Raw genomic sequence first — 24,132 nt, 5'->3', positions numbered from 1 at the left:
AGAGCCCCCCTAGGGAGGCCCTCAGGACTCCCCAGAGCCCCCCAGGACCCCCCCAGCATCCCCCAGAACCACCCCCAGGACCCTCCCAAAGCCCCCCTGAGCCCCCCAGGATCCCCCCAAGGCCCCCCCAGACCCCCCCGCAGCCCCCCCAGACCCTTCCAAGGCCCCCCAGACCCCCTGGGATCCCTCAGTGCCCCCTAGAACCTTCCCCCAGGTCCCCTAGAGCCCCCCAGGACCCCCCAGGACCCTCCCAAGGCCCCCCAACCCCCCCAGGACCCCCAAACCCCCCAGAGCCCCCCCAGACTCTCCCAAGGCCCCTGGGTCCCCTTGGGATCCCCCAGTGGCCCCCAGGACCCTCCAGAGCCCCCCCAGGATCCTCCCTCGGGTCCCCTAGAGCCCCCCAGCACCCCCCAGGACCATCCCAACGTCCCCCGGACCCCCCAGAGCCCCCCCAGGACCCTTCCCCAGGCCCCCCCGAGCTGCCCTGGGGCCCCCAGAGCCCCCCAGGACCCTCCCAAGGCCCCACAGGCCCCCCTGGACCCCCCCCAGGACCTTCCCTGTGCCCCCCAGAGCCCCCTCAGGCCCCCCCGAAGTCCCCCTGGACCCCCAGGACACCCCAGAGCCCCCCCAGGACCCTTCCCCAGGCCCCCGTGAGCCCCCCAGGACCCTCGCAAGGCCCCCCGGGCCGCCCCAGGACCCTCTCCTGCCCCCCCAGAACCCCCAAACCCCCCAGAGCCCCCCCTGGACCCTCCCCTAGGCCCAAGCCCCCCTGGACCCCCCAGGACCCTCCCAAGGCCCCACGGGCCCCCCTGGACCCCCCCCAGGGCCTTCCTCTGCCCCCCCCCCAAGGCCCCCCAGGACCCCCAAACCCCCCAGAGCCCCCCCTGGACCCTCCTAAGGTCCCCTTGAGTCCCCCCTGGGCCCCCCAGGACACCCCAGAGACCCCCCAGGACCCTCCCCCAGGTCCCCTAGAGCCCCCCAGGACCCCCAGGCCCCCCAGGACCCTCGCAAGGCCCCCCGGGCCGCCCCAGGACCCTCCCCTGCCCCCCCAGAACCCCCAAACCCCCCAGAGCCCCCCCTGGACCCTCCCCCAGGACCCTCCCCTAGGCCCAAGCCCCCCTGGACCCCCCAGGACCCTCCCAAGGGCCCCCGGCCCCCCCCCAAGTCGCCCCAGGACCCCCAAACCCCCAAGAGCCCCCCAGGACCCTCCCCCAGGTCCCCTAGAGCCCCCCAGGACCCTCGCAAGGCCCCCTGGACCCGCCCTGGGTCCCCCCGGACACCCCAGAGCCCCCCCCGCGCCCCGTCGCAGCGCAGCCCCCCCGCAGGTGGTCAAGGCCTACGACCACCGCGAGCAGGAGTGGGTGGCCATCAAGATCATCAAGAACCGCAAGGCCTTCGTGAGCCAGGCGCACATCGAGCTGCGCCTGCTGGAGCTCATGAACCAGCACGACACCGAGATGAAGTACTACATCGGTGAGGGGCGCCCCGCGGCGGGAGGGCAGCGGGGCCCGCCCCGCGGCACGTCTGTGGGGTGGGAGAAGGTCACATCCCACCTCAGGACATGTTTGTGGGGTGAGAGAAGGTCAGCTTCCGCCCCAGGACATATTCATGGGGCAGGAGAAGCTCAGATCCCACCTCAGGACATATCCATGGGGCAGGAGAAAGTCACATCTAGACTCAGGACACATCCATGGGGCAGGAGAAGGTCAGATCCCACCCCAAGACACCTATATGGGGCAGGAGAAGGCCACATCCAGCCGCAAGACACATCCATGGGGCAGGAGAAAATCAGATCCCACACCAGAGCACATCTATGGGGCAGAAGAAGGTTGCCTCCAGCCCCAGGACACATCTGTGGGGCAGGAGAAAGTCAGATCCCACCCCAGGACACATTCATGGGGCAGGAGAAGATTACATCCAGCCCCAGGACATATCAATGGGGCAGGAGAAGGTCAGATCCAGCCCTAGGACACATCTGTGAGGCAGGAGAAGGTCACATCCAGCCCCAGGGCACATCCGTGGGGCAGGAGATGGTCAGATCCCACCTCAGGACACATCTGTGGGGCAGGAGAAGGTCAGATCCAGCCCCAGGGCACATCCGTGGGGCAGGAGAAAGTCAGATCCCGCACCAGAGCACATCCATGGGGCAGGAGAAGGTCAGATCCAGCCCTAGGACACATCTGTGAGGCAGGAGAAGGTCACATCCAGCCCCAGGGCACATCCGTGGGGCAGCAGAAGGTCAGATCCCACCTCAGGACCCATCTGTGGGGCAGGAGAAGGTCAGATTGAGCCCCAAAATGCATCCGTGGGGCGGGAGATGGTCACATCCCACCCCAGAACCCATCCATGGGGCAGGAGAAGGTCAGATCCCACCCCAGAACCCATCCATGGGGCAGGTGAACCCCGTCCCCCCCCGCCCCACTGAGCACCCCCGTGTCCCCCCGCTCCCCAGTGCACCTCAAGCGCCACTTCGTGTTCCGCAACCACCTGTGCCTGGCCTTCGAGCTGCTCTCCTACAACCTGTACGACCTGCTGCGCAACACCAACTTCCGCGGCGTCTCGCTCAACCTCACGCGCAAGTTCGCGCAGCAGCTCTGCACCGCGCTGCTCTTCCTGGCCACCCCCGAGCTCAGCATCATCCACTGCGACCTCAAGCCCGAGAACATCCTGCTCTGCAACCCCAAGCGCAGCGCCATCAAGATCGTCGACTTCGGCAGCTCCTGCCAGCTGGGCCAGCGGGTGAGCCGCGGGACACGCCCCCTGGGCCGCGGGACACGCCCCCGGGGCGCTGGCCCCGCCCCTGAGGTGGTGGCACCGCCCACTGCAGCCCTAAGACCCACCCACGCGAAGCAGAGCTTCCCCACAGGCTCCTTGGCCCCGTTTCCGGGATGAGGATGGCTAAGCCCCGCCCCCAATAAGGCTAAGCCCCACCCCCTAGGTGTAAGGACACGCCCCCGGGGCCCTGGCCCCACCCACTGGGCCCCAAAGACCCGCCCATGCAATGCGGAGCCTCCCCACAGGCACCTTGGCCCCCCTTCTGGGATGAGGAAGGCTAAGCCCCGCCCCCAACAGGGCTAAGCCCCGCCCCCGCGGACCTGAGCCCCACCCGGGCTGGTTTTACCCAGGTTAGGGGCTAAGAAATGCTAAGCCCCGCCCCCTGCTAGAGCGAAGCTCCACCCCTGAGTGTGAGGACACGCCCCCGGCACCTGCCCCCCTCAATGCATCCCCGCCCCCTCACCGAGGCCCCGCCCCCTCACCGAGACCCGCCCCCTCCTTGTGCCCCTCCCTCGCTGCGGCCCCGCCCCACCCCACTGTGGACCCGCCCCCTCACCGAGGCCCCACCCCCACCGTCATGGCCCCGCCCCCTCACTGTGGCCCCGCCCCCTCACCGAGGCCACACCCCCTCACCGAGACCCCACCCCCCTGTTGCGGCCCTGTCCCTCTCACTGAGGCCCCGCCCCCTCACCGTGGCCCTGCCCCCACTGGTGTGCCCCCGCCCCTCACCGTGGCCCCGCCCCTCACTGAGGCCCCACCCCCACTGGCATGACCCCACCCCCCTGTTGCGGCCCTGTCCGTCTCACTGAGGCCCCGCCCCCTCACCGTGGCCCTGCCCCCACTGGCATGACCCCGCCCCCGTTGTGGCCCTGTCCGTCTCACTGAGGCCCCGCCCCCCGCTGTGGCCCCGCCCCCGCCGTGGCCCCGCCCCCTCACGGTGGCCCCGCCCCCCCGCAGATCTACCAGTACATCCAGAGCCGCTTCTACCGCTCGCCCGAGGTGCTGCTGGGGCTGCCCTACGACCTGGCCATCGACATGTGGTCGCTGGGCTGCATCCTGGTGGAGATGCACACGGGGGAGCCGCTCTTCAGCGGCGCCAACGAGGTGGGCGGGGCCTGGGGGGCGGGGCCTCGGGGGGCGGGGCTTGGGGCGGGGGCGGGGCCGCCATGGGGGCTCCTGGTGGAGATGCACACGGGGGAGCCGCTCTTCAGCGGCGTCAACGAAGTGGGCGGGGCCTCGGGGGGGCGGGGATACACTCCTGGGGGCGGGGTGACCTTGGGTCCATCCCCACAGGACCGTGGTGGCCTTGGGGCCATCAGTGACATCCCTACAAGGGCCATGACGGCCTTGGGGACATCCCACAAGAGCCGTGATGGCCTCGGGGCCATCCCCATTGGACCATGGTGGCCTTGGGGACATCAGTGACGTCCCCACGAGGGCCAGGGTGACCTTGGGGCCATCAGTGACATCTCTGCAAGGGCCATGTTGGCTTTGGGGCCATCCCCACAGGACCGTGGTGGCCTTGGGGACATCAGTGACGTCCCCACAAGGGCCAGGGTGACTTTGGGGCCATCAGTGACATCCCTACAAGGGCCATGACGGCCTTGGGGACATCCCACAATGGCCATGATGGTCTAGGGTCCATCCCCACAGGACTGTGGTGGCCTTAGGGACATCAGTGACGTCCCCACAGGGGCCCAGGTGACCTTGGGGCCATCAGTGACATCCCTACAAGGGCCATGACGGCCTTGGGGACATCCCACAAGAGCCGTGATGGCCTCGGGGCCATCCCCATTGGACCATGGTGGCCTTGGGGACATCAGTGACGTCCCCACGAGGGCCAGGGTGACCTTGGGGCCATCAGTGACATCTCTGCAAGGGCCATATTGGCTTTGGGGACATCCCCACAGGACCGTGGTGGCCTTGGGGACATCAGTGACGTCCCCACAGGGGCCCAGGTGACCTTGGGGCCATCAGTGACATCCCTACAAGGGCCATGACGGCCTTGGGGACATCCCACAATGGCCATGATGGTCTAGGGTCCATCCCCGCAGGACTGTGGTGGCCTTAGGGACATCAGTGACGTCCCCACAGGGGCCCAGGTGACCTTGGGGCCATCAGTGACATCCCCACAGCAGCCGTGATGGCCTTGGGGACATCCCACAAGGACCATGATGGCCTCGGGGCCATCCCCATTGGACCATGGTGGCCTTGGGGACATCAGTGACGTCCCCACGAGGGCCAGGGTGACCTTGGGGCCATCAGTGACATCTCTACAAGGGCCATGTTGGCTTTGGGGACATCCCCACAGGACCGTGGTGGCCTTGGGGACATCAGTGACGTCCCCACGAGGGCCAGGGTGACCTTGGGGCCATCAGTGACATCTCTGCAAGGGCCATGTTGGCTTTGGGCCCATCCCCAGAGGACTGTGGTGGCCTTGGGGCCATCAGTGACATGTCGCCGTCCCCCGTGTCCCCAGGCCGACCAGATGAGCCGCATCGTGGAGGTGCTGGGGCTGCCTCCGCCCCACATGCTGGAGCAGGCGCCCAAGGCCCGCAAGTTCTTCGAGAAGCTGCCCGAGGGCGGCTGGGCCCTCAAGAGGAGCAAGGACACCAAGAAGGTGACCGGGGGCGGCCCCGCGGCCGCCCGGGGGGCCCCGGTGCTACCGCGTCCTCTTTCTCCCCTGTGGACCTCCAAAGCTCCCAGATCTTCTCAAAGAGACTCCCAAATCTCCTGGTTTTGCCCCAGGAACCCCAGAATCCGTCAGATGGTCTTCAAGAGACCCCAAAATCCCCGTTGGGGACCCCAGAATCCCCTTCCGTGAGTCCTAGGGACCTTAGAGCCCCTCAAATGTCCCCAAATAGACCCCCAATCTCCTTCACTTGGTCCCAGGAGCTTCCGAACCCCCGAGGTGGCCCCGGGGACCTTCCCAACCTCCTTTTCCTGGATCCAGGGACCCAACAAACCCTTCAGATGTCCCCAAAGGGCCCCCCAGTCACCTCTGAATCCCAGAGCCCTTCAGGTCTCCTCTTAAAGACTCTCAACCCCCTTTTCTTGGATCCAGGGACCCCAAAAGCCCTTTAGATGCCCTCAAAGAGACTCTCAATGTCCTCATCTTGTCTCCAAGGAGCCCAGAACCCCTCAGGTGTCCTCATAGAGACCCCCTAACCCCCATATCTTGACCGTGGAACCCCTGAGGTCTCCTCATCAAGACCTTGAAGCCCCGAAGCCCTTTAGATGCTCTTAAAGAGACCCCCAATGTCCTTATTTTGTCCATAAGAAGCCCAGAACCGCTCAGATCTCCTCACAGAGACCCCGTAGCACCCATCTCTTGACCCCGGAACCCCTGAGATCTCCTCACCAAAACCCCCAAGCCCCGAAGCCCTTCAGCTGCTCTCAAAGACACCTTAGATCCCCTTCCCTTGTCCCCAAGAAGCCCAGAACTCCTCAGCTCCCCTCACCAAGACCCTCAAGCCCCAAAACCCTTTAGATGCCCTCGAAGAGACCTTAGATCCCCTTCCCTTATGCCCAAGAAGCCCCGAACCCCTCAGCTCCCCTCAGCAAGACCCTCAAGCCCCAGAGCCCTCCAGGTGTCCTCAAAGAGACCTTAGATCCCCTTTCCTTGTCCCCAAGAAGCCCAGAACTCCTCAGATCTCCTCACAGAGAGCCCTAATCCCCATCTCTTGACCCCGGAACCCCTGAGATCCCCTCAGCAAGACCCTCAAGCCCCAAAGCCCTTTAGATGCCTTCAAAGAGACCCCCAATGTCCGTATCTTGTCCCCAAGAAGCCCCGAACCCCTCAGATCTCCTCACCAAGACCCTGAAGCCCCAGAGCCCTCCAGGTGCCCCCAGGGGACCCCAAGGTTCCCTCCGTGGTCCCCGGCGCTCGGTGACGTCCCCGTGGCTCCCGCAGGAGTACAAGGTGCCGGGGACGCGGCGGCTGCACGAGGTGCTGGGCGTGGAGAGCGGCGGCCCCGGCGGGCGCCGCGCGGGCGAGCAGGGCCACGCGCCCTCCGACTACCTGAAGTTCAAGGACCTGGTGCTGCGCATGCTGGACTACGAGCCGCGCAGCCGCATCACGCCCTTCTACGCGCTGCAGCACAACTTCTTCAAGAAGACGAGCGACGAGGGCACCAACACGAGCCACAGCGCGTCCACCAGCCCGGCCATGGAGCACAGCCACAGCACCAGCACCGCCAGCTCCGTCTCCAGCTCGGGTAGGGGCCTGGGGGCTTCCGTGGCCTTCGTGGTGGTGGTTCCTGGGCCACCATGGTGCCAGGTCGTGTCCCATCTCTGTCCTGGTGGCTCCATGATCTTCATGGTGGTGGCTCCTGGGCCACCATGGTGCCGGGTCTTGTCCCAGCTCTATTCTGGTGGCTCCATGACCTTCGTGGTGGTGGTTCCTGGGCCACCATGGTGCCAGGTCGTGTCCCATTTCTGCCTTGGTGACTCTATGATCTTCGTGGTGGTGGTTGCTGGGCCACCATGGTGCCAGGTCGTGTCCCATCTCTATTCTGGTGGCTCCATGACCTTCATGGTGGTGGTTCCTGGGTCACCCTGGTGTCAGGTTTTGTCCCATCTCTATCATGGTGTCTCTATGACCTTCATGATGGTGGCTCCTCGGTCACCATGGTGTCAGGTCTTGTCCCATCTCTATTCTGGTGGCTCCATGAGCTCCATGGTGGTGGCTCTTGGGCCACCATGGTGCCAGGTGTTGTCCCATCTCTATCATGGTGGCTCCATGAGCATCATGGTGGTGGCTCCTGGGCCACCATGGTGCCAGGTGTTGTCCCATCCCCATCTCTGTCCTGGTGGCTCCATGTTCTTCATGGTGGTGGCTCCTGGCCCACCATGGTGCCAGGTGTTGTCCTGTCCCCATCTGTGTCCTGGTGGCTCCATGACCTTCACGGTGGTGGCTCCTGGCCCACCATGGTGCCAGGTCTTGTCCCATCCCCATCTCTGTCCTGGTGGCTCCATGACCTTCATGGTGGTGGCTCCTGGCCCACCATGGTGCCAGGTGTTGTCCTGTCCCCATCTGTGTCCTGGTGGCTCCATGTCCTTCACGGTGGTGGCTCCGGGGCCACCACAGGTCCTGCTCTTGTCCCCTCCCCATCTCATCCCCCCCCACATCCCCCAGCACCCCCGTTCCGCTCCCCCATCCTCCTCGGCGCCCCCCCCGGCAGGTGCCACCCCTGATGTCCCCCTGCCGTCCCCTTTTGCAGGTGGCTCCAGCGGCTCCTCCAACGACAACCGCAGCTACCGCTACAGCAACCGCTACTTCGGCGGCGCGGCCGCCGCGCACGACTACGACATGCAGAGCCCCCAGGTAGCGCGGGGACCCCCCGGCCACCGCGGGGACCCCCCGGCCACCCGCGGCCACCCGGCGGGGACGCTCAGGGAGGCCAAGGAGCTCCTGGCCACCTTGGCCTTGTGACGCCTCGGGAGCCTGGGGGCCTTGGGGGGCCTTTGGCTGTGGGACGGGGACCCTGGGGACCTCGGGGACCTCCTGGTCACCATGGATGTATGACACCTGCCCCTTGGGGTGCCTTTGGCCATGAGATGGAATCTAAGGCACCTTGGGGACCTCCTGGTCACCATGGACGTGTGACACCTGCCCCTTGCGGGGCCTGTGGCCATGAGACAGGGAGTCTGAGGGACCTTGGGGACCTCCTGGTCACCATGGACGTGTGACACCTGCCCCTTGGGGGGCTTTGGTCACAAAACTGGGAGTCTGAGGGGCCTTGGGGACCTCCTGGTCACCATGGACATGTGACACCTGCTCCTTGGGGGGCTTTGGTCACAAGACAGGGAACCTGGGGACCTTGAGGACCTCCTGGTCACCATGGACATGTGACATCTGCTCCTTGGGGGGCCTTTAGTCACAGGGAATCTGAGGGACCTTGGGGACTTCCTGGTCACCATGGACATGTGACACCTGCCCCTTGGGGGGCCTTTGGCCGTGAGGCAGGGACCCTGGGGACCTTGGGGACCTTCTGGTCACCTTGGTTTTGTGTCACCCTATCCCAGGAGACACCTTGGCCACAAGACAGGGACCCGGGGGACCTTGGGGACCTTCTGGTCTCCATGGACGTGTGACTCCCTATCCCAGGGGAGCATTAGCCACAAGATGAGAAGTCTGAGGGACCTTGAGGACCTCCTGGTCACTCTGGAGACCCTAGGGCACCGTGGGGACCTCTTGGGCACATGGTGGGGACTCAGGGACCATCCAGCAATGAGACCGGGACCCTAGGGACCTCAGGAGACCCTGGGGACCCGATGGCCACTCTGGCTCTGTGACACCCACCCCAGGGGACCCTGGGGACCTTGTGGCCACGTGACACCCACCTGAGGAGACCCCGGGGACCCGCCAGCCTGGTGGCACCCACCTGAGGTGACCCTGGGGACCCTCTGGCCACCCCAGCTCCGTGTCACCCACCCCGGGGCACCGGGGACACCAGGCAGCCATGAGCCACCCACCCAAGGGGACCCTGCTGGCCACGGGATGGGGACCCCAGAGCCACCCGGCTCCATGACAGCCACTAGATGGGGACATGGAGCGCCCTGCGGCCACGTGCCACCCGCGCCGGAGACCTTGGGGACATCCTGGCCACGTGAGGGGGACACTGAGGAGCAAGGGCCACCCGAGGGCTCTGCCTCTAAGATGGGACCCCTGGGGACCTCGTGGCCACGACACCCACCCAGGGGACCTTGGGGACCCCTTGGCAGCCAGGGGACCCCATGTCACCCCCCAGGGGACCTTGGGGACCCCCATAACCACCCAGGGGACCCCGTGTCACCCCCAGGGGACCTTGGGGACCCCCATGACCACCCAGGGGACCCTGTGTCACCCCCGGGGACTTTGGGGACCCTGCGGTACCCAGGGGACCTCATGTCACCCCCCAGGGGACCTTGGGGACCCCTTGGCACCCAGAGGACCCCATGTCACCCCCAGGGGACCTTGGGGACCCTGTGACACCCATGGGACCCCCCCAGGGAACCTGGGGGACCCCTTGGCACCCAGGGGACCCTGTGTCACCCCCAGGGGACCTTGGGGACCCTGTGACACCCATGGGACTCGCCCTAGGGGACCTTGGGGACACTGTGGTACCCTGGGGACCCCATGTCACCCCCCAGGGGACCTTGGGGACCCCCATGACCACCCAGGGGACCCTGTGTCACCCTCTAGGGGACCTTGGGGACCCCTTGGCACCCAAGGGACCCCCATTTCACACCCCAGAGGCCCCCATGTCACCCCTAGGGGACCTTGGGCACCCTCTGACACCCAGGGGGCCCCCCAGGGGACCTCAGGGACCCTGTGACACCCTGGGGACTCTGTGTCACCTCCAGGGGACCCCTTGGCCACTCAGTGGGGACCCTGAGGACCCCATGTCCCTGTCCCAGGGGACCTTGGGGACCCTGTGACACCCAGGGGACCTTGGGGACCCACGTGACCACCTAGGGGACCCCGTGTCACCCCCCAGGGGACCTTGGGGACCCCTTGGCACCCTGGGGACCCCATGTCACCCCCCAGGGGACCTTGGGGACCCTGTGACACCTTGGGGACCCCGTGTCACCCCCCCAGGGGACGTTGGGGACCCCCATGACCACCCAGGGGACCTTGGGGACCCCGTGTCACCCCCAGGGGACCTTGGGGACCCTGTGACACCTTGGGGACCCTGTGGCACCCGGGGGACCTTGGGGACCCACGTGACCACCCAGGGGACCCCGTGTCACCCCCAGGGGACCTTGGGGACCCTGTGACACCTTGGGGACCCCGTGTCACCCCCCAGGGGACCTTGGGGACACCCCATGACCACATGGGGGACCCCGTGTCACCCCCCAGGGGACCTTGGGGACCCCGTGTCACCCCCCCAGGGGACGTTGGGGACCCCCATGATCACCCAGGGGACCTTGGGGACCCCGTGTCACCCCCAGGGGACCTTGGGGACCCTGTGACACCTTGGGGACCCTGTGGCACCCGGGGGACCTTGGGGACCCACGTGACCACACGGGGGACCCCGTGTCACCCCCCAGGGGACCTTGGAGACCCTGTGACACCCAGGGGACCCCGTGTCACCCCCAGGGGACCTTGGGGACCCTGTGACACCCATGGGACTCTGTCACCCCCAGAGGCCCTTGGGGACCCCGTGTCCCCCCCGCTAACCCGTCCCCCCTCTCTGTGTCCCCCCGCGCAGGGTCCCCCCCCGGCGCCGCGGCCCTGGCCCGGGGGGGACGCGGGTTCCGGCGACGCCTTCGCCCCCCCGGCGGCAGCACCCAAGGGCGCCGGGGGGGGCCCCGCGACGGCGGCGGCGCCGGGGGGGGCCCCGCGGCCGCCCCCCCACCACCACCACCACCTCCACCACCACCACCACCATCATCATCATCATCACCAGCAGCAGCAGCAGCAGCACCCGGCGCCTTCGGCCTCGTCCTCGGCGCCGGGGGGGGCGCCCGCCGAGCGCATGGAGGTGGGTGCCCCCCCCCCGCCGCCCCCCCCTCCTCCTCCTCCTCCTCCTCCTCCTCCTCGGCAGCACCCGGACTTGGGGCCTTCGGCCTTGCGGACTCGAGCGGCCGCCGCCGCCATCGTCCCCGCGGCGCCGCCGCCGCCGCCCCCCCCCGGGGACCGGCCCTTCCTGCGGGCCGGGGGGGCCGCCGGGGGGGGGGGGGCGCGAGGACTCGGCCCTGCTGGGGGTCAGCTCCTGACGACCCCCCCGATGACGTCATCGCCGCCGTCACCCCCCCCCCCACCCCGCTTTGGGGACAGAGACGCCAAATCGGGGACTTTGGTTTTTTAAAGCCCCCCCGCCGTGGGATGCGACCCCCCCCCCCCCAAGGTGGGGCTGGGGGGGGCGGATTGTTGCCTTCCTCCTCCTCCTCCTCTATGGACATTATGGGGGGGGGAGGCGCCTTGCTGCTAAGCCCCGCCCCCCCGGCGCGGCACCCATGGGTGGGGGTCTGGGGGGGGCACGCGCTGGGGGGGGGACACGGCGGTCTGGTTTTGTCTTTAATTTATTGTACCAAAGACGGTGTCGCGGCCCCCCCCCAAAAAAAAAAAACAATAAAATAAAAATAATGGGTGCCCCCCCCATGGGTGCCCCCCTCCCAAATGGGAGCCCCCCCCAATGGGTGCCCCCCCCACCCCAGCACCCATTAACCGCCCCCCCCCCCGGCCTGGGGAGGGGGGAGGCACTTGGGGGGGTGTTGGGGGGGGGCTATAGGGATGGGCGGGGCTATAGGAGCTGGGGGGCGGGGCTATACGGAGCAGGGGGCGGGGCTATGGGGCTGGGCCCTATAGGGGTTTTTGGGCCCCAAATGCAGCTGGAGGCTGCAGGGTTGGGGCTCCCGGTCCCGTGTTGCAGCGGGTGGACCCAAAATCAGCGTTTCTGGACCCAAAAAGCAGCAGGAGGCTGCAGGGATGAGGCTCCCAGGGTCAAAACATCAATGAGTTGACCCAAAATGAGGCCTTTTCCCCCCAAAACACATCGGGGGGGACAGGACATGGACACACGAGCGCGTTGTTGGCCCAAAACCGGGCTTTTTGAACCCAAAACCCAGCGGCAAGCGCTAGGGCTCCAGGACTGACTGACCCAATATCAACCTTTCTGAGCCCAAAATGCAGCAGGAGGTGCTAGGGCTCCGGGTGGGGGGAGAGGGTTGAGAGAGTGGGGGGGGGGGGACAGGGTCTTTCGGGGTGATTTGGGATGATTTGGGGCCTTTGGGGGTGATTTAGGCAGATTTGGGGTCCTTGGGGCATCTGGGGCAGGTTGGGGGTGATTTGGGGCAGTTTTAGGGTGATTTGGGGCAGTTTGGGGCTGGTCTGGAACAGTTTCAGGGTGACAGGGCAATTCTGAGGTCACTCGGGGTGATTTGGGGCAGTTTTGGGGCTTTTTAGGGTGATTTAGGGCCTTTGGGGGTAATTTGTGGTGATTCAAGGCAGTTTGGGGGGTGATTTGGGGCGGTTTTGGGGCTTTTGGGGCCTTTTGGGGGTGATTGGGGGTGGTCTGGGCGCAGAGACGCGGGGAATGGGGGCTGCAGGGGCCATCTGTAGGGACCAGAGTTAACAGCGCTCCCCGCCCCCGAGCCTCCCGGGGCATTGTGGGAGCTGGGCGCAGGCCCAAGGCTTTAATTAGCGGCGGGTAATTAGGGCCGTTGCCGACTTGCCCCCGGAGCGGGTTCGTTAGGGCCGGTTGGGTAACGAGCGCCCGGAGCGAGCGGAGCCGGCGCCGGGAGAGCTGAGTCAGCCCGGCCCAGCCCAGAGCCGGGACACGGGAGAAACCGGGAATTCCGGAGAACCGGGAGGACCCGAAGGGCCGAGGCGGCTCCCGCAGCGGGAAGGGGCCCTGGAGACGCTGGTTTTCCTCCGGGAATGGGGTGGGAGCAAAGGGGGGGTGGAGGGGAGGGGTCCGGGATGTCCCGGATGGGGAAAAGGATGGAAGGATGGACGGGAGAGCCGAGAATTCCAGGAGGAAGGAAAAGGATGGACAGGAGAGCCGAGAATTCCAGGAGGAAGGAAAAGGATGGACGGGAGAGCCAAGAATTCCAGGAGAAAGGGAGAAGATGGTTGGAAGAACGAAGAAAGTCCAGGAGAGAGGATGGAAGAGCCAGAAAAAATCCATGGGAAAAGAAGATGGAAGGTTGGACGGAAGAGCTAAGAAAACCCAGGAAAAAGGAAGAAGGACCAGAAGGAAAGGCCGGGAAGGAAGGGATGGACCCAGGAACCGTGGGATGAAGGTTGGAGCCAGTGGATGGGTGAGGACGGCGGCTGCTGCCCCTGGACATGGTGGCACTTGGGGCCTCCTGGGGTCTGGTGGGGACGAGGACCTGGAGCCTCTTGACCATTCCCAACCATTCCCAATTCCTGTATCCGCCACGGAGCCGCATTCCGGAGCCCGTCCTGATTCCAGCTCCTGTTGGCCATTCCCAGCCATCCCCAATTCCTGTATCCCCCACGGAGCCACATCCTGGAGCCCATCCTGATCCCAGCTCCTGTTGGCCATTCCCAATTCCCACAGGCCCCATGGAGCTGCATTCCGGAGCCCATCCCCATCCCAGCTCTTCTTGACCATCCTTGACCAACCCCAATTCCTGTATCCCTCATGGAGTCGCATTCCGGAGCCCATCCTGATCCCAGCTCCCATCATTGACCGTTCCCAACCATCCCCAATTCCCACAGGCCCCACGGAGCTGCATTCCAGAGCCCATCCTGGTCCCAGCTCCTGTTGACCATCCTTGACCAACTCCAATTCCTGTATCCCTCATGGAGCCGCATTCCGGAGCCCATCTTGATCCCAGCTCCTCTTGACCAACCCCAATTCCCACAGGCCCCACGGAGCTGCATTCCGGAGCCCATCCCCATCCCAGCTCCTGTTGTCCATCCCCAACCATCCCCAATTCCTGTATCCCCCACGGAGCCACATCCTGGAGCCCATCCTGATCCCAGCTCCCATTGACCATCCCCAATTCCTGTATCTGCCGCGGAGCCACATTCCGGAGCCCGTCCTGATCCCAGCTCCTCTTGACCATCCTTGACCAACCCCAATTCCCACAGGCCCCATGGAGCCGCATTCCGGAGCCCGTCCCCATCCCAGCTCCCATTGACCATCCCCAACCATCCCCAATTCCTGTATCCGCCACGGAGCCGCATTCCGGAGCCCATCCTGATCCCAGCTCCTGTTGGCCATTCCCAACCATCCCCAAGTCCTGTATCCCCCACGGAGCCACATCCTGGAGCCCGTCCTGATCCCAGCTCCTCTTGACCATCCTTGACCAACCCCAATTCCCACAGGCCCCATGGAGCCGCATTCCGGAGCCCGTCCCCATCCCAGCTCCCATTGACATCCCCAACCATCCCCAATTCCTGTATCCCCCACGGAGCCGCATTCCGGAGCCCATCCTGATCCCAGCTCCTCTTGACCAACCCCAATTCCCACAGGCCCCATGGAGCCGCATTCCAGAGCCCATCCTGATTCCAGCTCCCATTGACCATCCCCAATTCCCGCAGCCCCCGCGGATCCTCATCCCAGAGCCCGTCCCCATCCCGGCTCCTCCCGCCCGTCCCCCCCGTCCTCCGCGCGGGATCCGGCGGCTCCGGGCGCTCCCGGGATTAGAGCGAAGGCGGAGGGAGCCGCTTCCTCCTCCGGCGCCCGGATAAAAACCCGGCGCCGGCAGCGGCGGGAGGAGGACGCGGCCGCCTCCTCCCCCTGCCCTGGTAGGAGCCGGGGCCCAGGCGTCCGGGGGGCTCCGCGGATCCGGGACGGGATCGGGGGCGGCTCCGGGGCTCCTTCCTCCTCCTCCTCTGCTTCCTTCGCTCCTTTCCGGCATCTCCCGCCGGACTTGTCCTCGCTTGTCCTTCCGTCCTCCCTTCCCTCCTCCTTCCCTCTCCTCCCCTTCTCCATTCCCTCCTCATTTCCCTCCTTTCCCTCTTTTCCTTCCCTCCCGTCCTCCCATCCCTCTTCCTTCCCTGTCCTCCCATCCCTCCCTTTCCCGTCCTCCCATCCCTCCTTCCCCGGCCTCCCATTCCTCTTCCTTTCCCATCCTCCCATCCCTCCTTCCTTTCCCATCCTCCCATCCCTCCTTTCCCATCCTCCCATTCCTCTTCCTTCCCCGTCCTCCCATCGCTCCTTCCTTCCCATCCCTCCTTCCTTCCCATCCCTCCTTCCTTCCCATCCCTCCTTCCTTCCCATCCCTCCTTCCTTCCCATCCCTCCTTCCCATCCCCTCGTCCATCCTCTCGGTTGCCCCGTTGGGCCCTTCCCGGCCCCGTCCCGGCGCGGGGGTGACACCCGCGTCACCCGTGGGTGCCCCCGGAGCCACCCCAGGCCGCGTCTCCCCGCAGCTCCCGACCCTCCGGAATGACGATCCTGCTGTGGATGCTCCTGGCCCTGCTTCCCGCAGGTAGGAGAGCTCCGGGGTCCCCCTGAAGTCACCCCTGTTCACGTTGGCTCTGGGTGCCCCATGGCCACCTTGGGGGTCCTCATTGCCCACACCTGCTCCATGGGTGCCACATCTGCTCCGTGGATCCCCTATCTGCTCCGTGGATCCCACATCTGCTCCGTGGGTCCCACATCTGCTCCATGGGTCCTATATCTGCTCCTTGGGTCCAACATCTGCTCCGTGGATCCCCTATCTGCTCCGTGGATCCCATATCTGCTCCGTGGGTCCCACATCTGCTCCATGGGTCCTATATCTGCTCCTTGGGTCCAACATCTGCTCCGTGGGTCCCATAACTGCTCCGTGGATCCCACATCTGCTCCGTGGGTCCCACATCTGCTCCGTGGATCCCATATCTGCTCCATGGGTCCAACATCTGCTTCTTGGGTTCTATATCTGCTCCTTGGGTCCCACATCTGCTCCTTGGGTCCAACATCTGCTCCTTGGGTCTCATATCTGCTCCTTGAGTCCCACATCGGCTCCTTGGGTCCAACATCTGCTCCGTGGGTCCCATATCTGCTCCATGGATCCCACATCTGCTCCTTGGGTCCCACATCTGCTCCATGGATCCCACATCTGCTCCTTGGGTCCCACATCTGCTGTTGACGTCCCTTACCTGCCATAGGGCCCCATATCCACGCTGGGGGCTCCGCGTCCCCCCTAGATGCCCCATGTCCCCATTGGGTGCCCTAGACCTGCCCTGGGTTCCCACATCTGCTCCTTGTGTCCAACATCTGCTCCATGGGTCCCACATCTGCTCCATGGGTCCAACATCTGCCGTTGACGTCCCTCACCTGCCATAGGGCCCCATATCCACGCTGGGGGCTCCACATCCCCCCTAGATGCCCCGTGTCCATCCCGGCTGCCCCACATCTACCTCTAGGTCCAACATCCACCTTGGGTCTTCCCCATCCTCCCCCCATATCCACCCCAGGAGGCTCCGGGCCGCCCGTGTCCCACATCCCCGTGTCCCCTTTGCTCCCGCAGCCTCCAGGAACGTCCTGTGGGTGCTGGAAGGGACCTCGTGTGACCTGCCCTGGCAGGTGGCCCTGTTCAAAGGGGACAAGTTCGTCTGCGGGGGCACCTTGGTGGCCAGGAGCTGGGTGCTCACGGCCGCCCATTGCCACGTGCCGGGGTAGGTGACCACGGGGACGGGGACACGCGGGGACGGGGACGGGGTGGAGGCATCTCAGCACCTTCCGCTCTCCCCTCCCTCCAGCCAGAAGTGGCTCCTTTTTGGCATCTTTGTAGCCTTAATCTGTGCCCTTTTTATGCCCATGTATAACATTAATGCTGCCCCTTTTCTGCCTATACATAACCCTAATTTTGTCCTTTTTACACCTATACGTAACCTTAACTCTGCCCTTTTTACACGTATACATAACCCTATTTTTTTCCTTTTTACACCTATACATAACTCTAATTTTGTCCTTTTTACACCTGTACATAACCTTGATTTTGTCCTTTTTACACCTGTACATAACCTTAACTCTGTCCTTTTTACACCTATACATAATCCTAATTTTGTCCTTTTTATACCTATACCTAACCCTAATTTTGTCCTTTTTACACCTATATATAACCTTAACCCTGCCCTTTTTTAGTGTCAATCCGTAACCTTAACGCTGCCCTTCTCACACCTACCCGTAACCTCAACCCTCTCCCATTCCCATTCCCATTCTCCCTTTTGCCGCCCCGTGTCCCCGGGACGCCCCATTCCCACTCCGGATCCCATCCCTATCCGGATCCCATTCCCGCTCCGGATCCCATCCCACTCCGGACCCATCCCGATCCGGATCCCATTCCCAATCTGGACCCCATTCCTGCTCCGGATCCCATCCCGCTCCGGATCCCATTCCCGCTCCGGATCCCATCCCGATCCGGACCCCATTCCCAATCCGGATCCCATTCCCACTCCGGACCCCATCCCCGCTCCGGATCCCATCCCACTCCGGACCCCATCCCGCTCCGGATCCCATTCCCGCTCCGGATCCCATTCCCACTCCGGACCCCATCCCCGCTCCGGATCCCATCCCACTCCGGACCCCATCCCGCTCCGGATCCCATTCCCGCTCCGGATCCCATCCCGCTCCGGACCCCATCCCGCTCCGGACCCCATTCCCGATCTGGATCCCATCCCCGCTCCGGACCCCATTCCCGCTGCGGATCCCATCCGCAATCCGGACCCCATTCCCGCTCCGGACCCCATTCCCGCTCCGGATCCCATCCCGCTCCGGACCCCATCCCGCTCCGGACCCCATTCCCGCTCCGTCCCCTCCGCCCGCAGGTTCCTCACGGCGCGCCTGGGCAGCCGGGGCCCCAAGGAGGCGGCGGGGTCGGAGCAGCGGCGCCTCTCGGCCAAGGCCATCGGCCACCCGCGCTACGACGCGGCCACCAAGGACAGCGACCTCATGCTGGTCAAGCTGCTGCTGCCCGTCCACGTCAACGAGCGCGTCCGGCCCCTGCCCTTGGCCACCCGCTGCCCCGTGGCCGGCCAGACCTGCCAGATCTCGGGATGGGGCTCCACCACCAGCCCTGAAGGTACCGGGGTCTCCACGGGGGACGTTCTCCTTCCACCCCACGATGCCCTTGAGCTCCACGAGGGACCCAGGCGTCCGGGCTCCCTCTTTCCATCCCATGATGCCCTTGAGCTCCACGAGGGACCCAGGCGTCTGGGCTCCCTCTTTCCACCCCATGATGCCCTTGAGCTCCCCAAGGGACCCAGGCGTCCGGGCTCCCTCCACCCCACGATGCCCTTGAGCTCCCCAAGGGACCCAGGCGTCCGGGCCCCCTCTTTCCACCCCATGATGCCCTTGAGCTCCACGAGGGACCCAGGCGTCCGGGCCCCCTCTTTCCATCCCATGATGCCCTTGAGCTCCACGAGGGACCCAGGCGTCCGGGCTCCCTCTTTCCACCCCACGATGCCCTTGAGCTCCCCGAGGGACCCAGGCGTCCGGGCCCCCTCTTTCCACCCCATTTATGGGCCCAAATATTCCATCTTCCACGTCTCCCCTGGCCTTGATCCTACCACCTTCCCAAAGGGCCCAGGCGTCCGGCTTGCCCAAGCAGGGTGACCAAATGAAACCAAACGGTGGGGTGGGGGTTGCGCCCGGACGCCTGGGCCCGTCCCCATCCCGCGGCCTCCTTTTCCCGCAGTGAACTTCCCCGAGGACCTGCGCTGCGCCAAGGTGACCATCGCGCCGGAGGAGCAGTGCGAGCGGAGCTACCCCGGCGCCGTCACGGCCAACATGGTGTGCGCCGGCGAGCACCGCAGCCGCGCCGACTCCTGCCAGGTCCGTCCCGCGCCGTCCGGACGGGATCCCGGGAACGGGGAGCGCGGTGGGCCCTGCTGGAACCCGGTGGGTTTGGTGGCTTCGTGAAGCCGCTGGAGATGAAGCCGGCAGCCCCGAACGCCCCCGTGGTCGGGGTGGCTCCTCGCTCTGCTCCTGCTTCATCCGAACGTGGTTTTGGTTGGATTCCATGGGTTTTTGTGGGGTTTCCCCCCAAAAACAAGGGCTCTGGTCCGGGCAGCCTCCCTGGTCCTTCCAGGATGGCAGCTTTGAGGTGTCTCCGTGGGGCTGAGTTTCCCAGCCCCATAGAGTCCCCCATGCCTGGGCATGAGGATGTCACCAGGATGAGGGGAGCACAGGCACGAGATGGGGGTTGGCCGTGCACGGAGGTGACAGTGACACCCCTGGTGTCACCCCGCAGGGCGACTCGGGGGGCCCCCTCGTGTGCGACGGGCGGCTCCAGGGCATCGTCTCGTGGGGACCGGGCGTCTGCGGGGACCCCCAGAAACCCGGCGTCTACGTCAACATCTGCAAATTCACCCGCTGGATCCAGGACACCATGAGGAGGAACTGACCTCCAGCAACCGCCACAACCCGGCGGTGCCACCAAAGTCCCCGTAGCCCCTTTTCCTCCTCCTCCTCCTCCTCCTCCTCGCAAAGCTCCCCGGGGCCGGCCGGTCCGAGCGCCGCAGAACGCATCCGGGAAGGAGGGGGACGACGGTCGGCCGTGGGGGCCCGGTTGGGATGACCATTAATAAAGGTTTCCACCATGGGGGCCGTGGCCCGTGTCTTGGAGAGCGGGGGACATTTCCGACATGTCTTGATGCACCAAATTGCCCCAGGGCCCGAGGAGGTGGGAGAGGACCTGGTTGGGCACCGTTGAAGACCGGTTGAGCTCTACCGTGGGGTAGACCTGTTGGCCGCCCCTCGGGGTTGACCACTTGGCCATCATTGGGGGTCAGACCTGTTGGCTCCTCCAGAGGCCACCAGCTCAATGTCCCCCCAGCCAAGTGACAGGAGCCCTCACAACGTCCCGGAGATGGTCCCTCCCCATAGGGCGTCTCTACAGGCCCTATAGACTCCTCCTCGGGGCCGCCTTCCCCCGGGCCCCGCGCCTGACCCGGGTGCAATTCCCAGCCCCAGAGGGGACAAATTTCCCCGTGACTCAACGGGTGCAAAAGGGGCCAAACTCCGCGGCCTGGGGGGAGGTGACGGGTGTCGCGTTCAGCTGCGCCCGGGGCTCTGCACTCGGGCAGGAATCACCTGGTGGTGCCACCTTCACCTCCCGGGGCCAAATTTACCCATTTGCATCGAGCCAGGAGCTCCGTTTTTCCTGGAAAAAGGGTTTTTTTCCCCACCTTGGTGACGGAGAGCGGTGCCCATGTCCTTTCTCCTCCTTGGGGACCAAAAGACGCTGAGATCTTTGGTGAGGCTGGAGAAACACCTTGATGTCCCCCCATCCCTACGTGAGGACAGACACCTGGAGATGCCACCGCGGCTCGTGACAGCCCCCGTGGCTGGGCGAGGTGGGGACCAGCGCCGGCCACTTGCTCAATGTGTCCCACGTGTCCCCAAGCTGCCCTGTGGTCTCACGTGGCCGGGACCCGGTGTGGTGGAGGACGTCATTAACCCGGCGCGCTCATCCCGTGGCCACCACGGTGGGGATGGAGGCCTTGGTCTGCGGCCACATCTCCAGCGAGGTGGAGGAGCTGCTGTCCTCACCCGTCATCAGGGGCTGCCACCATTGACTTTAGGCTTTCAGGGGAGGGTTTGGCCACCTTTTGATGTCCCCCGATGGTGTCTCCTGCCTGCAGAGCTTTGGTGTGGGAGGATCCTTGGTCAGCGGGTCTGATGGGGTCCATTCAGTGTGTTGATGGAGGTCATGAGTCCATGGAGGACTATGCAACATGTCTGTGCTTGTCTAACCGAGGTGTCCATTGGGATCTGCACAACCTGCTCGTGGAGATGAGGTCAAGGCATCCACGGAGGGCCGCTCAACAGGTCCATGGAGCTACGATCCGTACATCCATATAGAGCTGCTCAGCAAGGCCTTGGAGATACGATCCATGCGTCCATAGCGGGGAGGTCCAGGCAACGTGTCTGTGTTGCTCCAGTCATCATATCCATGGAAATTTGGTCAACGCATCCACTGGGATCTGTGCCGCTTGTCCATGAAGCTACAGTCAAAGCAACCGTTGGGGTCTACTCAATGTGTCCATGGAGCGCTCCAGATGGTGTCGTTGGGGTCAACGCAAGCAGGTCAACACCTGGTCGGTGTGGGGCTCTGGGTCCACATGGAGCTGCTCAGGAAGTCCATGGAGATATGATCCATGCGTCCATAGGATGGATGGAGGGATAGAAGGATGGAGGGAAGGATGAAAGATGAAGGCTGGATGGAGGGATAGAAGGATGGAGGGAAGGATGAAAGATGAAGGCTGGATGGTTGGACCAGTGGATGAAGGGATGGGGGGGATGGATGGAGGGATGGAGGAGCAGATGGAGGTTGGATGGATGGAGCAGTGGATGAAGGGATGGATGGGATGGATGGGATGGATGGGATGGATGGAGGGATGGATGGACGGATGGAGGGACAAGCAGGTGCTCCGTGGGTGAGGGGACGGCCACCTGGACCCGGGGCAGCAGGGAGGTGTCTTCTGGGCCCTGCCAGCCCTGTGTCCCCTGGGTCACCCCTGCGTCACCTCTGTGTCACTTGGGTGCTGCCACCCTGTGTCCCTTGGGTCACCCCTGTGTCACCCAGCACGAGCAGCCCTGTCCCACCCATGTCACCCGGGCCACCCACTGCCAGGTGCTGCCACTCCTGCGTCACCCGTGGCCACCCAGTGCCACCGCGGTGCTCCCATCCCTGTGTCACCCGTGTCCCCCGGGCCACTCGCTGTGTCACTGGGTGCTGCCCCCCCCTCCGTGTCACCTGGGGCGCCGCGACCTCCGTGCATTGCCACCCTCTGTGCCACCCTCTGTGTCACCCTCTGTGCCACCCTCTGTGCCACCCTCTGTGTCACCTCGGGGAGGGGGGACAGTCGCCACCTCCGGATCCACCAGCACAGACAGGGAGGGGACAAGGGACAGGGAACGGGGCCCGTGTCCCCTCCCCGGTACAGAGGGTCACCGGGTCCCCAGCAGCCCTGGCAGCGGTGGCAGGTCGGGGCTGGCCCTTCTCCAAGCCCCTGGGGGGGGTAATTAGCACTAATTAGCCTGACACAGCTGACGAACCTGCAGAACGGGTCCAGGCCCGGCCCTGATCCCGCCCCCCCGCGGTCTCCTCGCGTGTCCCCTTGTCCCCTCATGTCCCCCTGTGCCGTCCCGTGCACCCTTCATGTGTCACCGTAACCCCCTCGTGTGCCCTGGTGACCTCCCTGTCCCCTGGTGTCCCCTCATAGTCCCCCATGTTCCATCGTGTGTCCCCATGTACCCTCATGTCCCCTCATGTGCCCCCATGTCCCCTCGTGAGCCCTCTCCTTCGTGTGCCCCATGTCCCCTCATGTGTCCCCTGTCTCTTTGGGTGCTCCCCCATCCCCCCGTGTCCCTTCCTGTGCCCCTGTGTCCCCTTGTGGGTCCCCCTGTCCCCCCATGGGATCTCTGGTCCCCTCATGAGCCACCCCACTTGTCCCAGTGTCCCCTGGGTCCCCCTTTCCTGCCTTGTTGCCCTTCTCCTTCCTGCCTTGCTCCACAGACGGGATCAGATGGGATCCCCATGGATGGGATCTCCATGGAGGAGATCCCTGCAGACCAGGCCCCCATGGATGAGATTTCCATGGGATGGGACCTCCATGGAGATCTCTTGACCAGACTTCCATGGGAGGGGATCCCGGCGGGCGGGATCTCCATGAACGCGACCTTAGCAGACCAGATCTCCATGGCCGAGCTCTCCATGCACGGGATCCTGCTGGATGAGGTCTCCACAAACCGGGAATGGGCTCCCATAGGCGACATCCCCATGGGCCAGGTCTCCACGGACAGACTCCCCGTGGCCGCAGCCTCTTCCGCACGGATCTCCTGGACTCCATCTCCAGGAAGGAGAGGTCCCGGCTTCACCTCTCCGTTCGGGAATCGGAGCCAGCCCGAGGCTCCGTCGGCCACCAACGGAGAGCAAGATCAGCATCTCCGCATGACGCATCCCGCCCGGCCTCGCCTTTCGGCAGGGCTCCCTCCTGGGCCTCTCCGCCCTTAATTGCTCGTCAGGGATTTAATTGGCTTGAGCTGCCTCCTCTCCTCTCCTGGCCCTGCCAAAGGGGCCGTTTGGGAGGCAGCGAGAGGCCAAGTTCACCCGGGGTCCCACCAACGTCAAGGAAGGGCAGGTGGGACAGCAGAAGAGCCCTCAAATCCCCAAATCCGCCTTTTTCGGAGAGGACAAAGCAGCCGTTTTCCCTCTGGAAATCCCTGCCGGGGGGATCAACCGCAGCTTTCCCAGCCCTGCACCGGGATCGCCGGGATGGAGCGTCTCCAGCAGGACACCAGGGCCCCCCGGGGGCAGAGCAGGACCGTGTCCTTAACGGAGACATCGCAAATTGTCCGGCTCCCGTGAGAGCAAGGAAAGGGGATGGGAAGCACCTCCGCATCCAGGGCCGTTTTCCATCTGGAGGGAAAAAAAAAAAGGGAATGAGTTTGGGAGCAGGAGGGAACTGGTTTCCAGGACTGGATCCTCCTCCTGCTGCCTTCCTGGTGTCCCCTTGAGTCACGGAGGCTCCGACGCGTTGGCAGCGGGACGGGGCCTCACCCAGGGCTCACCCACGTCCTCGGCGTGAGTCACGCGCGGAGGCCGCGTGCGGCTCCGGAGCATCCCGACGGAGCGGGACGTTCCGGAGGGGAAGACGCCCCCGCCGCCTCCGGGGCCCTGCGGAGAGGCCTGGAGCATCCCGGGATGTGTCCGCAGGTGGGTGGATGCACACGTGGCCCATGCGAAATCCCCATCCTTGCACATGTGCGCGTGCAAAAAGGGACATTTTTGCACACGCGCGTGTGCAACTCCCCATCTCTGCACATATGGGCATGCAAAAACCCGTTCTTGCACACGTGCATGTGCAAAACCCCTGTCCTTGCACAGAAGCATGTGCAAATCTGCCATCTCTGCACACGTGCATGTGCAAAACCCCTGTCCTTGCGCACATGCATGTGCAAGA

At 65.0% G+C, this 24,132-nt stretch overlaps 2 protein-coding genes across 2 annotated transcripts; both read left to right on the top strand.

The window, feature by feature from the left end:
• Positions 1-1,325: 1,325 nt before the first annotated feature.
• Positions 1,326-12,343, top strand: LOC104575171 (fibrillarin rRNA 2'-O-methyltransferase; the record flags this gene model as incomplete). The annotated part of the gene is made up of 8 exons (XM_088537422.1): positions 1,326-1,473; positions 2,453-2,739; positions 3,733-3,879; positions 5,255-5,395; positions 6,689-6,992; positions 7,998-8,101; positions 10,971-11,086; positions 12,331-12,343. Coding segments are annotated over 8 exons (1,260 nt in total), but the record flags the coding sequence as incomplete, so codon positions are not given.
• Positions 11,228-19,570, top strand: LOC148591526 (kallikrein-8-like). Its single transcript, XM_088537423.1, has 6 exons — positions 11,228-11,243; positions 15,610-15,668; positions 16,692-16,839; positions 17,992-18,245; positions 18,861-18,997; positions 19,416-19,570. Exons 2-6 carry the CDS (start codon positions 15,626-15,628, stop codon positions 19,566-19,568), a joined length of 735 nt encoding a protein of 244 aa, XP_088393549.1. The 5' UTR covers positions 11,228-11,243; positions 15,610-15,625; the 3' UTR covers positions 19,569-19,570.
• The last annotated feature ends 4,562 nt before the right edge of the window (positions 19,571-24,132 follow it).

This window comes from Tinamus guttatus, unplaced genomic scaffold (assembly GCF_059628265.1).
Source record: "Tinamus guttatus ecotype Peru unplaced genomic scaffold, ASM5962826v1 Tinamus_guttatus_pri_ptg000763l, whole genome shotgun sequence".
Lineage (NCBI taxonomy): Eukaryota > Metazoa > Chordata > Aves > Tinamiformes > Tinamidae > Tinamus > Tinamus guttatus.
Note: the sequence above shows the minus strand (reverse complement) of the source record. Positions and strands in the feature narration are given on the sequence as shown.

Excerpts from the sequence above, each read along its gene's own strand:
- LOC148591526 (XM_088537423.1), top strand. The coding sequence starts at position 15,626 with ATGACGATCCTGCTGTGGATGCTCCTGGCCCTGCTTCCCGCAG. Across the intron at positions 16,840-17,991 it reads GCCCATTGCCACGTGCCGGG|GTTCCTCACGGCGCGCCTGG; the intron begins GTAGGTGACCAC and ends CTCCGCCCGCAG. Across the intron at positions 18,246-18,860 it reads CTCCACCACCAGCCCTGAAG|TGAACTTCCCCGAGGACCTG; the intron begins GTACCGGGGTCT and ends CTTTTCCCGCAG.